Source organism: Rhamphochromis sp. 'chilingali', assembly GCF_963969265.1.
Source record: "Rhamphochromis sp. 'chilingali' genome assembly, chromosome: 15".
Lineage (NCBI taxonomy): Eukaryota > Metazoa > Chordata > Actinopteri > Cichliformes > Cichlidae > Rhamphochromis > Rhamphochromis sp. 'chilingali'.
Window position 1 is genome coordinate 28,590,979 of NC_137942.1, and position 16,904 is coordinate 28,607,882.

At 39.6% G+C, this 16,904-nt stretch overlaps 1 protein-coding gene across 3 annotated transcripts; it reads right to left on the bottom strand.

The window, feature by feature from the left end:
* Positions 1-1,005: 1,005 nt before the first annotated feature.
* LOC308411948 (oxysterol-binding protein-related protein 7-like) lies at positions 1,006-14,301 on the bottom strand. Of its 3 annotated transcripts, none has more exons than XM_080906014.1 (23): positions 14,096-14,301; positions 12,291-12,510; positions 11,942-12,085; positions 11,771-11,824; positions 11,572-11,685; positions 11,321-11,479; positions 10,883-11,024; positions 10,611-10,729; positions 10,066-10,155; positions 9,816-9,957; positions 9,534-9,667; positions 8,331-8,423; positions 7,752-7,932; positions 7,570-7,644; positions 6,064-6,278; positions 5,812-5,949; positions 5,671-5,734; positions 5,495-5,573; positions 4,693-4,837; positions 4,446-4,596; positions 4,102-4,228; positions 3,877-3,999; positions 1,006-2,994 (listed from the first exon to the last, which is right to left on the bottom strand). In XM_080906014.1, exons 2-23 carry the CDS (start codon positions 12,456-12,458, stop codon positions 2,886-2,888), a joined length of 2,766 nt encoding a protein of 921 aa, XP_080762140.1. In that variant the 5' UTR covers positions 12,459-12,510; positions 14,096-14,301; the 3' UTR covers positions 1,006-2,885. The 3 variants fall into 3 exon arrangements, with proteins under 3 accessions (XP_080762140.1, XP_080762139.1, XP_080762141.1); XM_080906013.1 differs by having other exon boundaries at positions 9,816-9,960; XM_080906015.1 differs by lacking the exon at positions 8,331-8,423 and having other exon boundaries at positions 1,007-2,994; positions 9,816-9,960.
* Positions 14,302-16,904: the final 2,603 nt, after the last annotated feature.

The window sequence follows — 16,904 nt, forward strand, 5'->3', positions numbered from 1 at the left end:
TCTTTTTGGGGACCGGGAATGTCTTCGAATGGTTGATTCTGTGTATCATGCTTCTCTGAGGTTCATCACTAACCGTAAATTTCAGACTCACCACTGTGAGTTATACTCTCAGGTAGGATGGCCTGCTTTGGTAAGTCGGAGGAACTGTCATTTATACAGTTTTATATATAAGGCGATACTTGGGTTGCTGCCTTCTTATATATGTTCCCTGCTTGTAATGAAACATGCTGGTCGGTATTCTCTTCGTCCGCATGGTTACTTGTTGCTTTCTGTTCCATTTGCCCGAACTGAACTTGGTAAAAGAGCTTTTGTCCATTTAGCACCCTTGGCCTGGAACAAACTGCAGAAGGAATGGAAAATGACTGAATTCATTTCATTAAGTGATTTTAAATCTAAACTACGAATCCTTGAGGCCAAGTCCATAACATGCAACTGTTTCAATTAGATTGTCATTTTAACTGACTTTTTATTTTATTTGAATTTTATTTTTTATTTTATTTGTATTCTTTCACTTATTGTTGCATGTGTGTTGTTGCTGCCTGTGTTTGAGTAATTTCTGTAACTGTGAGACATCTGCTGCTGCCTATCTTGGCCAGGTCTCCCTTGAAAAAGAGGTTTTTCATCTCAATGGGATCTTCCTGGTTAAATAAAGGTTGATAAATAAATAACTTTTTTGAAGTAGTAACTAGTACTGTAATTAATTACTTTTTCAAAGTAACCTGCCCAACACTGGGGATGAGACAATATTATTTACTTGCACTTAATAGTTTCAATACCTGGTTGCGCACTCAGTGCCGTTTATCTCTATAGCTGCACATTACTGCTCTGAAACTTTAAACTGGATCAGTTTAAACAGAGCTTGCTGTTTCACAGCCCGATAGTCTGTTTGTCGCAGATCAAAGTGAAATTAATTTTATTGGCTGAACAGGTATTCTTGGTGTGTATTTGTCTTTCCAGCTGTGTAAAAACAGACAAATAGGCAGATTTTGGCCTTTTGGTCACTGCTATTGGGTCAATACTGTTTATTTTTCACCAGGCTAATAATCACAACAACATTTATAACAAACACATGGATATTCCATTAACAATGCAAGGCTTCATTCAGCAGTTTTAGTAAGGTGTGCCTTAACAAGCTGCACCAGCAGAGAATCCACGTTGCACTCAAAACATACTTTACATAAAAGAATCTATGAAAATGGAGTGCTTGATTTTAAACCCAAACTCTGAACATAACCTGCTGCCTTTAGTTTTTAATTCTCTCAGCAGCTTGAATAAAACAGTCATTGCATTGTTCACTGTCAAAAGGAAAAACAAAAAGACAAAACCCACAAAATTTTACACCCACACACAGGTCTGAGGAATCTTCCAGAAAATGGTGTCACATTTTCTGGAGATCTGCAGGTCAGGTCAGCAGGTGGTGACGGCATGTCTCTTGATTTCTAATCTGGAACCAAACCTGCTCTGGAGCAGATTACGTTCACAGTTTAAGTTACCATGGTGATTTACCCCGATAAGAAGTGAACCGCATTAGTACAAAAAAATTACCTGAATAAGCCAGAAGCCGGTTTTGTTGTAAAGACCTCTGGACAGGAGCAGGTCATGTGTTCAGCATAAGTTGTGATTTAGCCAGGTAAAAAGTAGTAGTTCACTTTCATGACAAAACTGACAAGGCCACATATCTTGCCAACTGTGTATAGTAAACCGCTTCGGTGGATGATAAGAGATTTAAATATGCTGCTACTCAAGAATATTAAGAGTTTCACTTCCTGGTGAATAAGGGAAAAAAACAAAAACAAATGTTACAACATGTACACCTGCTGTCTACGTGTTAGCATGCTTCAGTTGCTTGTGTGTGCAACATAATGACAGCCTTGAAAGATAACCAAACAGGAGCATGAGTCAGCACTGGAGGATTTCACAACAACCACAGTTGCAAATATTCACTTCTTTATAAATACAAGTCCAGATTCTAGGCAGCAATTTTGTAGTGCAGTTTAGTAATGAACAGAAGTTTAATGTTGATCTAGAACCTTTTATTTGAAACTAAACCACTGAAAGAAAACATTCACAATGATTTAACAGCCATCTCTTTTCCTTATTAAAAAATCCACTATTGAAACATAAAAACCCTTCACTGATTCAACTCACAGTCTAAATGTCTAAGAGGTGTTTCAGCTCATCAAGGACAGAGAAATGAAGAATGCTGGGTTGAAATGGCGCTTGATTCATTCTGGTATATGGATTCACCAATGTGACCCAACACAACATGCATACAGACTTTGTTTAAACAGTAAGACCCACTGAGAACAGCACCAGTTCACCTGCAAAATACCACATAAGCCCCTCTACAAGAAAGCATTTAACACTTTGAGCCTGATATTAAAATTTACAAACACATGACATAAAATGTTATAAATCAACTACTATTTACATCAAGAAAACATTTTACCCAATTTTTTCCTAAATGGAAGCAATTTAAAATAGAATTCAAGTTAAGCTTTGCTTCTTAAACATAAATGATAATATTTCAGATTTTCTTTATGGCAGAGAAAGGCAAAAAGGCAGGAAAGACATCTGGCTTCATCTAAATCAGTCTTCATTTGTACCTTAGTAGCATCTCATCTCTACACTGGAACCAAAATGAAACTAATGAGAGGTTCATTTATGCTTCTTAAAGCCCTTTCCCTCTATACCCTTGCACCACTGGTAGCAGTATTTTGGCCCTTTGGTCACCGCTGTTGGGTCAATACTGTTTATTCTTCACCAGGCTAATAATCACAAATAGTTATAGCTGATTACTTTTATTGACGACGTGTTCATTCTGCCATTATGTGTTCACATGAATCCGCTTTTATTCAGCCTCATGTTCAGGTGGGTGTAGATTTCTACCACAGATCCAGATTTTCAGTATTGGCAAAGCCAGGGTCTTTGCGGAGCATCCAGTATGTCCCATTGTACAGCCACACCTCTCTGCCAGCTTCATCCACCGATTTTCTGGGAAAACAGACCAATTAGTGACATGCAACACTGGAATGTCATTCAACCTGGAAACATTAATAAGCCTAAATAAATAAAAATACATAGATTTCTGTGGGAAAATACAGACTCTTAGAACACTCTAAAGAATGTGACGTTTATAATCACATCCAAGAACCTCTTCTGTTGACAGTATCAGTGAGGCAGCCGATCACCACAAAACAAAAAACAGAACAAGCTGCTGATACCCAACTATGTTAGGCATCAAACATTTTATTTAAGCTCTTATTAGTTTCAGTTTTATTTGTCATATGCAAGTTAGCACAGGGTCAACATTGCAATGAAATGTGTTTGACGAGCAGCAGTCACTCAGCAGCATGATACAGTAGAAGAAAATATAATAAAATAATAAAAAGATAGCCATTAGCCACTGACCTAACAGTTTAGTTAGGTCTTTAAAACCACCTTAAAATTAAGGCCATCCTATACCCTGTCTGGGAAACAATCCTGGATGTGTTTTTTTTTTTTTTTTTTTTTTTTTTTTTTTTAACTAAATGGGCCCCCCTCCCCCTCCTTTTAAACTGCCATCATGTTTATTATTTAGTGCTTTAAATACCAGCTTTTACCACCATTATTGGTTGGACAGAGTAATCTCTTTCCATCTTGTGGTCTTTGTTACATTCAAAATAATATCCAAATACTCCCATATTAAAAGGCATGCGCTTGAGCAAACCCCACATCTTGTAAACAGATTAGAAAATGACATTTATATACATTTCCTACAGAAAAAAGGCTGATACTGAAGAAAAGGACACCAGATGTGTTGCTGCTTGAATTATTAACTAGACTTTTGACAGTCCACCACAAAACCAGAACGAGGCAACGAGGAAAGCTTCTCACCTGAAGAACCTGGGGATGTGTTCCTCCCCTTTCTTGGTCATTTCTTTCCTCCTTTCCCTTTGGTTCTCCTCCACCTCATCCTTCCTTTTATCTGCTTCTGCTATTTTTCCCTCCTCCAGGAGCCTGATAGAGCAGACAAGAGTAAGGAATTGGAGCGCACAGAAGATGGTGCAGAAATGTCTGTCAGTCTACCATAGTTTAAATTAAACAAGATCTTGTGGATACCTCTGGTCCGGTCTGAAACGTGTGTCCGTAGGTGGAAGGACAGCCTTCAATTCTGAAGTCAGTTCATTAAGTTCCCTGGCATAACTTGAGAAGCCATAGAACTTGACATAGTCATCAGGCTGTACATCTGTATAGAAAAGGATATCATGGATATTTAAAGATCTTTCATCTAAAACTTGAACATAGTTGACAAAACTCAGCGTTTGTGTATAAAGTAGATTAGCTTAATCATTTGTGGAAGAGATCAATGAGTCAGTCTTGGCTCAGGTTGACGGTGGTCTTTACATGAGTCATAGGATTGGAGTAATTTGTGAGGGATTTGAGCGCTGAACAGTGGTACTCACTGGGTTTCCAGATACATTTTGGTGTAGGTAGTGTATCACAGAAAATGCCTTCATGCCAGAGACCTCCGAAACGATGAATCACTGACCCAGCCTGGTCCAAAACCACACCCTGCACCTCATTCTTACTGCTGTCCGAGCTCCAGTAGCGGGACTGGGATGAAAAGATGAAGGCACTTAGCACAATTTCAATGCATTACATGGACCTCTGGCTAAATTAGAAAAAATATGCATATGTGCATGTCCTTACCTTGACAAAGGTAATCTTGCAGGTGCACACATCACTCTTTGTGTTTCTGATGGTCACCTCACCATAGTGCTCCAAAGAGCGTTGCTGACTCAGGACATTGTGGATACATGTAACGGCCTTATTCCATTCATAGTGATCACCATAACTAAACAAAAAACAAATTATACTGTGATCATTGCATAATGAAATTGAAACAGTTTTTAAATGTAGATGAGATCGTAGATCGTACAGGCTCAAATTGTATATGGATTTCTAGAAATGCTGGTGCCTTGTGACAGCAAACTGCAAACCAGCCATCCTTTGCTTTAGTCCATCTTGTTTACTTTTTATTAACATTTTTAATATTGTCACTTCTGTGTCAGCATTTGTATCCAAAAAGCCTCTAGATAATTTTCAAGGTCTCCCACTCATCCGATCAATCTTCTAGCCTGTTTGCATTTCTCCTTTTTATCTGGAAAAATCACGCCTTTGAAAAATTAAGCCAACATGCAAGTGCCAGAAACTGCACTTCCTTCAATGGACAGTTTGGTGAAATTGTCCAGCTTTGGAGCAACATTAGGCCAGTTATTTATTTAAAAAAAAACAACCAAAAAAAACTAAACAAACACGCTTTTGATCAGTCCCTTTTTTATAAAAACATTATTGTATGTAAAAGTTTCAATTATTCACCAATCTTGATATAGAGCAATGATTCTTTGTCATCTCTTGTACTAGTGTATGGTGTTGTATACTACTATTAATATTAAAACACTGTCCCTTTGTTTCACATCTTTTGTGGTTAAAAGTGGCATAAAATCATCACCTGGGTAGGGTAACATTAACCAGTCCAGAAGAGATGATCTCCACAGACTTGCCCCAAAACTTGTACTTCCATCTCTGATCTGAGAGCAGAATTAAAGAAGGAAAAGCTGCAGTGTTAGGTCTGATTGCTGTATATCTGGGACTTGCTTAAGAAACCAAAAAACAAAAACAACACACCTTGCCAGAAAGTGAAGTTTTCTGACTCTGCATGGCAAGCAGAGATGGGTGGATGGTGACTGACCTGAAAACATAAGACAATACAGCATTAAAGTCTGTTCTAAAACACCAATAAGCCGAATCATTATGTCTTCAGGTTACCTGTTCACTAATGTATTGGAATCCTTTGTCTTCTCTGTAATTCTCATACGTTTCACCCAGGACAGGGTTGAAGGGTTTGTAACGATTCCTCCAGGATGCCCAGGCATAACCAGAGATGGAGAATGCTGCTACATAAACCTAAAAACAAACAAGACAAAAACAATTTTTTCCTAAATCCTGAACAAGCCTTACACCAAATTCAACTTGATTTGACCCCCAGCGGGTCAGAAATCATAAGCAATCCCAACACACCATCCTCTCATATGGATCATCAATGTTGCTGGCAATGTCCACCAGCTCAGAGTACTCCAGTTCTTCACTGAGCCTCTGCAGCAATGAGAGTGGCTCATTGAGAGCAACTGGCATAGACACTCTGGACAGATCCTTGCCAATGTTGTTGTAGAGGATGGTCATAATGCCAATGTGGCTGTTGTCTGCGCAGGGGGCAGGCAGGGTAGTGCGACGACCTGCATGGTAACACCACAAAACAGCGTAACATATTAAACAAAATGGATGATTAAAAATACAACACACACAACAACAACACCACCACACACAAAATGAGATAAACCTGGTCAACTAACCAAGAATAATCACAATATCCACATGTTCCAGGCCTCACTGGTGGTGCTTCCAAAACCTTTTATGGCAGCGGTCCTCAATGCCCGGGCTACGGACCGGTACCGGTCCGTGAGTTGAGGCTTGGGTATGAAATTTATGGTTTTAATCGTTATTTTTAAACTCTGTTTCCCTGGGTCTTTCCCTGTGTGTTATGCATAAATCTTCTTTTTTTGGTACCGGTACTGGTTTTATTTTGTTGTATGTATCCACGACATCTTAAAGGCAGGTCTGTGAAAATGTTGTCAGACAAACTGGTCCGTGGCGCAAAAAAGGTTGGGAACTGCTGTTTTATAGCATGTTTCGAGATTCTTAAGATCCTTATTAAATTACAGGCCATACATGGTTAGAAATGTTGAAGGTCTCCCAAATGACAATTAAATAGTCTAGTATGGAAACTGCCACGCATCAACATGCAGAGCCCTCCGGAGGATTATTGGCAGCTCTCTACCCAGTCTACAGAACATTTACACCTCATGCTGCATTCGTAAAGCCACTAGCATCATGGCTGACCCGCATCACCCCTCCCACCAACTGTTTACTCCTCCTCCATCCAGAAGACGGCTCTGCAGCATCAGGAGCAGGTCAGCGAGATTTTTTTTTTTTATTTTTTTTTTTTTTATTTTTAAACAGTTTGCACCTTTGATCCAGGAGGACATCATTTTGCCCCACTGTATACTTGAGTGTATATTGTAGAGTTTTATTGTCAACCCAACAAAGCTCTACTGGACTAAACATAATTGAGGTAGGTTTTGGAGTCATGGGTAGCACCAGTTATGGCAGAAACTCACATTAGCCCAGATAAACTCATATTAGCCCAGATAAGCTCATGGCTGTCCTGCTGCCCTTTTCCATGGGCAAGTGCCATTTGGGACATAGGTTTCAGCTCGGATGAGCATGCTTTGCAAAGCGGCTTGCAGCAGCAGCCATATACAGGTGAAGCAACTCAAATTCTAAGTGGTTTTGACAAAGCAACAGTTTGGTTCCAAATGTATACAGGCTACTTCACGTCTGAATTTTGTGTGAATCAGAAGCACGATTAGCAGCCATGTCTGTCCTACTGTTATCATTCCTTTCATATTAGCGGTTACCATGTTGAAATATAAATTTACAGGTTTGCTTAACAGAAGATTACTTTACCAGTATCAGGAGGCACTGGCCGTGGCTTGTGACTTGCGCTGTTCAAACTTTCTCTGTAGTTAAGAGTAGCAGCAGCTGTGGAGGACAGAGGAAACAATGACTTGATGTTTTTGTTTCATGTTAACCTTTGTTGTGACACAGAAAATCGTGCAGTGGCGATTTATTTGAAAGTAAATACTCACAATGTCCTTCTTCAGGCTCTGATGTGCTAGTGGTGGTAATGTCACTCAGGCCCGATTCATCAGAAGCCTCGGCCTCTGACGAAGTCTCGCACACTATTACCTCGCTAGCATCAAAATACTCTGCCATAGAATCTGCCACTGAAGGTGGACGGTTACTGTGACGACTTAAGGAAGGCGTTCTCTGTAAGGATGAAACATGGTTCCAGCTATAGTTTGACCATTTAAGTCCAATAAACAAGTCTACCTGTAAGTGCTGCGAAGCTGCGAAGTAAATTCAGAACAGTGACGACTGACATGCACAGTTATTTCCAACAGGTGCTACCCACACAACTTGCTCTGTAACAATTGTAGGTGCAGCTGTCCCAACTGTGAATAACAGCAGCACCACCACCCACGTCACTAGACTGTAAATCATTCCATGTTTTCCTTCTTTTGACCAAAGTTTCCCACAATCTTATAGCTTCAGTCAGATAAAATTTCTTCATGATCCTGAGCTAGAATTCAATGTTAATCAGGATGATTATCAGTGACACCAGAAAAAAATAAATAATAATAATGCTACACACATACACTACACACCTGGTCTGGACGGACAGTGCAGAAGGATTCTTCAGAAGAGTCAGAGGACAGGGAAAGCGAATGGACTTTGGTCAGATGGGACTGTATATCAAGCTGCATGCGCGCAGGCACACATGCACACAAGCCATGCAGGAGAAGTGCAGAAGAAACACACAGGATCAAAAATGCATGCAGCGAATATCACGCACACTCCAAAGCACAAACACAGCAGAGGTGAGGCAAATATTACTTGTTGCCAAGTGCAGTTGCTCTCCAGTACAGTAAATACCAGCACAATCAAACTGAATTATGTATAATATCTTAGCAAGGACAGAGCTTTTTAGTGGGCCAGGTAGGACTTTAGTAAATGAACTTAGTACAGGTTAGGAAAGGTCCCTTCAGACATTTAGTATTTCTGAATTATCCATCACTGTGGATATAACTATTAACAAAACACCCTCTTGCAAAAAAATAAAAAAAATAAATAAATAAATAAAAAAAAATGGATCTTTATCAATCAATTCTTCGTAGAAAAACTTTATTTACCCTTTAAACTCACTAAATTATGGTTAGTAAACGACTCTAAAGCGATTTTGAACAAGAGGGTGAAAGTCTCACCAGTTTCCAGTAGAGTGATATAACAGTAAATAAACAGGGTAATAACATACATTTATTAACCATGGGATATGTTCATCACTGTGGATATCAGTTGATAGCCAGTTGCCAAGCAACTATTAACAAAATAAAGCCCAAAGTCACAGCCGCTGATGTTCAAACATGCAGTCACATGCACCATGGTAAGAAGCCAAGGGGAAAGCAAGAAGTGTTGCATAAGCACAGTCAGTCTGACAGCAGGAGCCAACAAGTCCCTAACCTGACTGCTTTGTTTCAGTATGCGGCAGTCGTTTTATATGCATATTTGTGTGTGAAAAGAAAGGAATACTTGAGGTGTGTTCCTTTAAGTTCCACCTGTATTAACTTGTGCCCGTCTTACCTAAAAACAGCCCAAACCTGCTCAACAGTATCACTTAGGGCTGGGCCCATTGTTGCCGTTTGCAGGGCTACACTAAGATTTAGAGTGTTGGAAAGACACTAACTGGGGTATGGTGAAGGATCTAGTCTGTGTTTTTATCTGGTTTATGACATCAAGAATTAGAAGTCAGGTTAAGTTTGCTTCCACATAGGCCAGAAGTGTCCATGTTTGTATACATATGTGTCTGTTACCTCAGACAATGTGCTACAGATGGTAGCGAGCTGCTGTGAGGTGTTCTGCCGCATGTCTGGGCCGGTCCAGGCTTGCCTCAGTCTCTCACGCTCCAAGGTCAAAACCTCATGAATGGACTTCAGAGAACTGTGAACTGCAACACAGCAAAAGTGTAAGTGATAGATGAGGATTCTCACACTCTCAGCAATATGTCAAAATGTGTCAGGGAATATGTAAAGGGAAAAAAAGTCAATGCTAATGCAGAGAGCGTCAGACTTAGCCAAGTGGCAGCAAGGCCATACCTCTCTGAGAAGCAGTGCAGATCTCCTGGTGGAGCTTCTTAGCTTCAGGTGAGGTGACTTGAGGATTGGACAGCTGAGAGTAGACGTAGTTTGGAATGGACTGTACAGAAGTGGAATTTGTGCTCAGATGACTGGAAGTGAACTGCTGGAGATGAAGAGAAAAGGAAAAGAGTCACAGAATTGGATGAGGCTAAAAAGTGGTGAGCTGTCTGATGGTACTGTAACAAGACATTAAGTAACAAATTCCTACCATTCCCCCCATGGCCTCAGCACGAGACAGAGTCCTGGAGTGACCCGGCATTCGCCCATTCTTTTTCTTGGGTTTTTCCAGGGAGAGATTCTAAACACAGAAGTACAAAATTATAGCTTCTTTTTCCAGACCATTTTCTTTTGCAGGTTAGGGTGGAGCAATTCTGAAGCTGAGAATGAAATCCCAACAGCATTATATCACAGTTCCATCCTATAGTTTATATATGGTGCTGTTAAGGCTAATCTGGTATATAGTTGGTTAAGATAGTGAATGACCTGGAAAAATATTTCAGAATGAGCAATTATGGGTGTATTTTGTTTAATTTCTTTTTGCATTTCCTAAAGAAAAACTATGGTGAAGTGTTACAGCCTTTTTACTGGATGCCTATTGTGCTTGATACCATAAATTTTAAAGCCCATTTAAAACATTTCAGATTTTTGCTTAGATTAAACATCAAACTTTGTGTGAAATTACTTCTCACCCCCCGGTTGTTAAATATTCTTTGACAAGTGACACACATTCACATTTGGGACCAGCATACTTGCCTGCATGCTGATTCGCATCTCCAGGTCTGTGTTAGTGATAGGGTAGCCTCCTTCCAGCCAATTCAGTCTCTGGATAAGTTGAGCCAGTTCTGTCAGATCTGCCTGACAACGAGCCAGTTCTGATAGGCAGTGGGTTAAAGGTCACAGTTTAGAAATGGAACGAAGAGACAGGCACACCTACTGATCAAATCTGTATTCATTGTTAAATATGGAGGACATATGATCAAGAATCAGGCCTCTCTTTCTGGCGCCATCTCTAATGCAGCTCTCACCATTGGAGGTTGCATCTATGTCGTGGGTCTGCTGCAGCCAAGCTGATACCTTGCTGGTCACACCTGGTTGACTGGCAACAGCTGGGGCAGGACTTGCCATCTCTGGATGGTACACCGATGCAGAGCTGGCATAGTGAGGAATCTGCAGGATCATATATCAAGGTTAAAAGAAAGCACTTTCACAATTACAGTATCTGTGGGCAGCTGCTGTTTTTCAGACTACAGTGATCATGGATTACATAAATACCATTTTCTGTATTTTTTTGATAGTCAGCTGTCTAAAGTATTATCATCCAAATTATTAATACTCAAACATTTTTTGGTCGCAAAAATGTTCACCAGTCTATCTGCGATTCTCCATTTGATTGGATTCCTATAGCACAAAGTAAATTTCCTTTCAGCTGTGGACAGTTTACTGGAGCAGGAAGTTATACTGACTGTTGCTCTGCTTTGCTGAGAGAAAGCCGGGAGAGTGCTCTGTCCCAAAGAAAGCGCATGAAGCACACCACGGTGGACACTCATGGCCTCATTTTTTCTGAACACACGATGGGCACACAGCTTGGTCAACCAGATGTAGAAAATGTCGTGACTTTTTGCCTAATACCAGAGAGAAGAGAACTTATTTAATTTGGATACATCCGATTCTAGCCACAGTAAACACTTGACTCATCCTGGAACCAATAAGTTACCTTGAGGTGATACAGGTTGTCTCCAGCATCCAGGTCTATGCGTTTGGTCTTCTTATTCACAGACATGACAGCCATGCTGATGTCCAGAGAGCCATGCAGCTTCCCTCTTTGAATCTAAACACAATGGCAGAGGACATTTAACACTTTATTCTTCATCAGAGCGTATCATTATTGTTTGATGTTTTTGTGTTGGACTTACATCTTGCTGGGTCTTTGAGTACTTGAGAATGCCTTTCTCCAACAGAAAGTACCTCTAAAAAGAGAGTTTGGCAAATTAGTTGTGGATAAAAATCTTCACTGTTCAACCCTGCAGGATTTACTACAGTTTCACTGAGAAACTGGAAGAGCAAAATAGTTTAAATTCTCTCACTTTGTGCCAGCCTTTGAGCGGATATTTTCTCCTTTTCATCAAGTAGCCCTCACAGATCCCAGGAATACTGAGGTCTCCAGATGACCCTGGAACCAAGCCCCTGTCAGCATGCTGCAAGTCATCCACTACCTCCCAGTGACGAGACTGATAGAGACAGAAAGCACATTAAAATTACATTTATGAAAACACAGCTTTTAGTTTCAGGTGTCAGTCAATTGGAGGAATTCTGTGATATGGATTGCAAGAGGGGGCAGAAATGGAGAAAATCTCTGGAAGCCCATTTGTACCAAGTGGGTTACAGTTTTATCTTTTACTTTACAATATAATTAGTGTCTTTTTTTCTTTTTACCTGTTTTGAGTGCTTGCCAGAACCTGTGCTGCTGCTCCGTGAGTGGCCAGGTCTGAAAGTGCTTGCTGGGGATTTGTCAAGGCCACTAATCACTGACTGGCTGCTACTGAGAGGTGGTGGACAAACCTGAGGGTCCATTGGTGCAATGTAATGAGAGTAGCGTTGCATGGAGAGAAATGACCTTCAACCCAAGTTGTTTCTCATGGCAATGTACACAGTGCTGGGGGGACAAGAAAAAGCTTCATGACAAGTCAAAAAGATGACATACAAATGTACAACATCACAGTCACAGTCAAAGCTAAATTAAAGCCGAGTTGGAAAGGTGGATAACAGGAATGACACAAGCAGAGTTTTAAAAACCTTCTTCTAAAAGAAACAAATGTATCCACAGACATGCAACTTTCGACTTTTAAAGTAATATGTTTGAGAACAAAAGAAGCCTGGGTGGAACCATGATTCTAGTTTGTCCAAGAGTTACAAGTGGTCCTTTTACAGTACAAACAGAAACAAATCTACAGTCTCATTGTTTGTCTAAACTGCAGGCATAAGGCAATATTTTATCTGTGCCTGTAATGATGTCACCATTAAGTTCCTGACTTTAACAACATTAAAGTCAGGAACTGAGAAGATATAATTGTCTCACCAAACGTAAAAACAAAAACAAAAAAAACAAACATTTTAAAACCATTTTAGAACTTTAATCTTAGATTGGCTCGTAAAATTTAATGTGGATTAAGGATCAAGACAAATTATTTGTTATGAACATAGAGGTGACAAATTAAAGGTATTATGAAGCCATCAACCATATACTCAGACCATCTGGTAGCCCTTACGCTATGGGGAGCATTTTCCTCCAATGGTCCGTGTCCATGTTTTCCCTTAAAGGGAAGGGCACCTGCAATCAAAAGCAGGATTTTCCTGTAGAGGAAAGGAATGACCGCTAAAGGGACTTCGGGAGTTTTATTTGACTGCCATGTTTGTGTGTGAGATATCATACTTCCTGCTACTGAAATCACGAGGTATGAAAGAAGTCTAGATCTTACTAGTCTGTTAAGTCAAGCAGGTGGACAATTAAATGCATAATTTAAAAAAAAAAAAACCCAACAGTCTTATGGTCCACTGAGCCAACAGTGGTTCTTCCTACTCGATTTGGAAGGGAAGTCGGAAGACCCTTACACCCAATTCCAACACTTACATTTGTTTTTTCTCATTCAGACAGATCAGCTTACATGAGGAAGAATCACTGACAAAATTCCAGTCTGAAATTCCAAGAAGTCTTAACCAGAGACTGGTGTCCGTTTATTGCTTAAGGCATGCAGCTTGAGCACATAATCTGTACTTAAAGGAAATTTGGATTTGCATGTGACTGCATGTTTTCTCTTCAGGGTGGAACAGTTGCACCTTTACCCTTCTCTCTCTGTGGAATATTAATCACATATTAATCTTAATGTCCTACTTGGGGACAACTACAACTATAGAGAATGTGATCAATGCCTGACACAATCTACTTAGTTTACAGATGATTCAGGTCTGACTTTCAGTATATGGATAGAAAAACCTCCATCAAAACTAAAACTAACTACTAACTAATCATGGCTTACATTTGGGTGATATGACAGCAAATACAGGATTGTATATCGTAAACAAAAATATAAAAGTTTATCCATACAATCAACAACAAACAGTAAAAAAGTAGACAACTACATCAACAGTAATATTTGTGACTATGTATCTATGTAGAATGCACATAAAAGTCATATAAAATAGTGGGAAGACACAGAGACAAAATAGTAAATGAAACACACCTGTGTTGGACTGACAAGCTGCAGCAGCAGGACTCCACAGACAGTTCCTTATACCTTCTCCCAGAAACAATTGTAGAGCTGTAAAATGTCTTCTGTGGAGAAAAATCCCAGCACAGAGACTTTCCTAGGGTGTTCCTTCACTGTGTGATCTCCCTGCTCTTGTCCTCTGAGTTAAACAAAAAGCAATACCACACCTGACTGATGATGTGCTTGTTAGACTGGTGTAAATCAAAGCCAGTGGGTATCTGGGCGGGGCTGAAAGCTAAGGAACATGACCTGACCAAACAGGCCTTCCAACTTTGTCATCTCAAAGATGGCATGCGTTAGAACAGATTTGCAATCAACAGATATGCCAAAGTCTTGAGTTACTTTCAGTAATTAGCTCTGACCTACAAAGGTCTTAAAGAGAGTAATGAGCTGACAATTCTGTCTGATATCAGAGTGGTTTTCTGAAAGCAATCTGCTGAAAATGTGAATGTCAGTGTTTTCATCAGTGAGAAAGTCATTTTCCTTTAATGTCTGTATGGGTTCTCAGTCTACCAGGTACCATGGTAGCCCTTTTTCACAACTTGGATGGGAGGTGACTCTTCAAGAAACTTAAAGAAGTCCAGTTGCTTTCTTTTAAGCTCCTTCGCATGCATACACACACAGGCAGACACACATGCACACATATTTTGCTGCCCCAAACTACTCAGTAAATCTGAAACAAAAAGGAACCCCCTGCAGACTTGGCTTCAGGATTAAAGCCAGAGTTACATTTAGGTTTGGTACTCTGTTGTGATGGTCAAATGTAGAGTTAAGGGGGCCATAAGATTATGAGTACTGATTAATATTTATCACTGAATGTCCTCACAAAGATAAGTAAACATACATGCCTGAGTGTTTTGTGTGCTTGTAGGTGTGTGTGTCCCCCCTGTACACAGAGTGAGGAAGACAGCAATAACTCCACTGGAAACAGAAAATTATTTCTATCTTACAACTGCGGTCTACATACACTCATCATGGATGTCGTGGTATTTGGACGTTATAAATGATTTCTTTGAACTGTTCTTTTTATCAAGATTTGAGTGCAGAGGTTTGACTTTATTTTTGATTTTCTATAAGATACATACAAGGTCAAAAATGTAGAAATAAGCTTAAAGACACTGGTACAAAAATAAAGGAACACATAGAAAACACAGATCTTAAAGGAAAAAAATCTTGCTGGGTATATATTGTTGAAATGGACTGAGTAATATGTTAGGAATGAAAGGATGCCATATTTTTTTGATGGAAATGAACATTACAGAGGACTAGAAATGCGCCTCAAAAATGAAAGTGATAAAATGTGGCAGATTAGTCCATATTGCTGAAATTTGGTGCAGCTCAAAATGGTACTTTGTATGGCCATCGTGTGCGTTTAAGCATGCCTGACAATATTGTGGCATGCTCCTAATGAGATAACAGATGATATCCTGCTAGATCTTCTCCCAAATCTGGACCAAGACTGTCTGAGGTGGAAAGTTACAGACAAAATAACATTCTCCATAGTTTCTTCACGCTCTATCCAAGAACACTGCACCAGTGCTGGGCCTGCCATTTCCGGTCTTCTCTGGCAAATGCCAGTTTGGCTCCATAGTGTTGGGCAGTGTTGATAGGCCATGTAAAACCAGAGTCATGATAAACAATATATACGCTGCATTTTTTCCTGAATAGTTTCGTCACGTTTAACGACAGCGCTAGCAAGCACTCTCTGCTTATGACCAAAAAACAAAACAAAAACAAAAACAAAAACCCTGCCCTTTCCTGTTGGTGGAAAAATGCACCATGCCATGATATTTGGTTGTTTAGGAAGAGGGGGAAGTTTTAGGAGTGACAGCAAGAGTGAGAGTGAGAGAGAGAGAGAGAGAGAGAGAGAGAGAGAGAGAGCAGAAAAAGAGAGAGAGGGCGTTTTGAGATGTGAGAGATTTATGACATTTAGCGTGTTTGGAGTGTGTAGTTAATGTGTTGTCTTTTGTAGTTAGTGTGTAGTGTTGTGGATAGTTTGTGTTGTGTGTCAGAACAATGAGGCGACTGCTTTCTCCAGGTAGAGAACAGGAGTGATACACCTGCTGCTGTCAGACCTGCAGGCATCAGGCTGTGATGTTCTCCTTTATAGTGGACGGAAATATTTGGAGTGGCACAAATAATTTGTGTGGCATCTTATTGAATGTAAAAGGTAAATGGCTGCAAATAGCTTTGTTGTTTCCAAAACTTGTACATATGATTTTAAAATTGACAATTTATATTTGCATTTAAAGTTGTGAAATATGATTCATTTAACATGTTTGTGGTTGTTACAGTAAAAAATATAACTTTTTCTACTCGGATTTTATGTTTTCTTGTCAGATTTTAGATCAATTGTGTTAATACAGTATGTCAAAATGAAATCATAACTGTAAATTCAGACACTTGAGGTTGAGCTGAAAAGAATGATACCAAACAAGGCAAAGTAAATAGTTTTTAAAGGTGAAATGTACAGGGAAAATCACAAGTAGTTAAAAATGGGCAATTATACCCTGGACCTCAGAGGGTTTTTTTTTTTAAAGTAACGCAATAGTTACTTTTCAAGTAATTAATTACTTTTAGAAAACTGTAACTCCGTTACTTTTTTGAAGAAGTAACTAGTAACTGTAATTAATTACTTTTTCAAAGTAACTTGCCCAACACTGGTTGTGACGCAGGAATGTTACTTACCACCAATGTTACTTGCCTTCCAGCTGAAGATAAAAGCAGTATAGGACACTATTACAGAGCACGTACCTTATATTAAACATTTTTGTCATTCAGG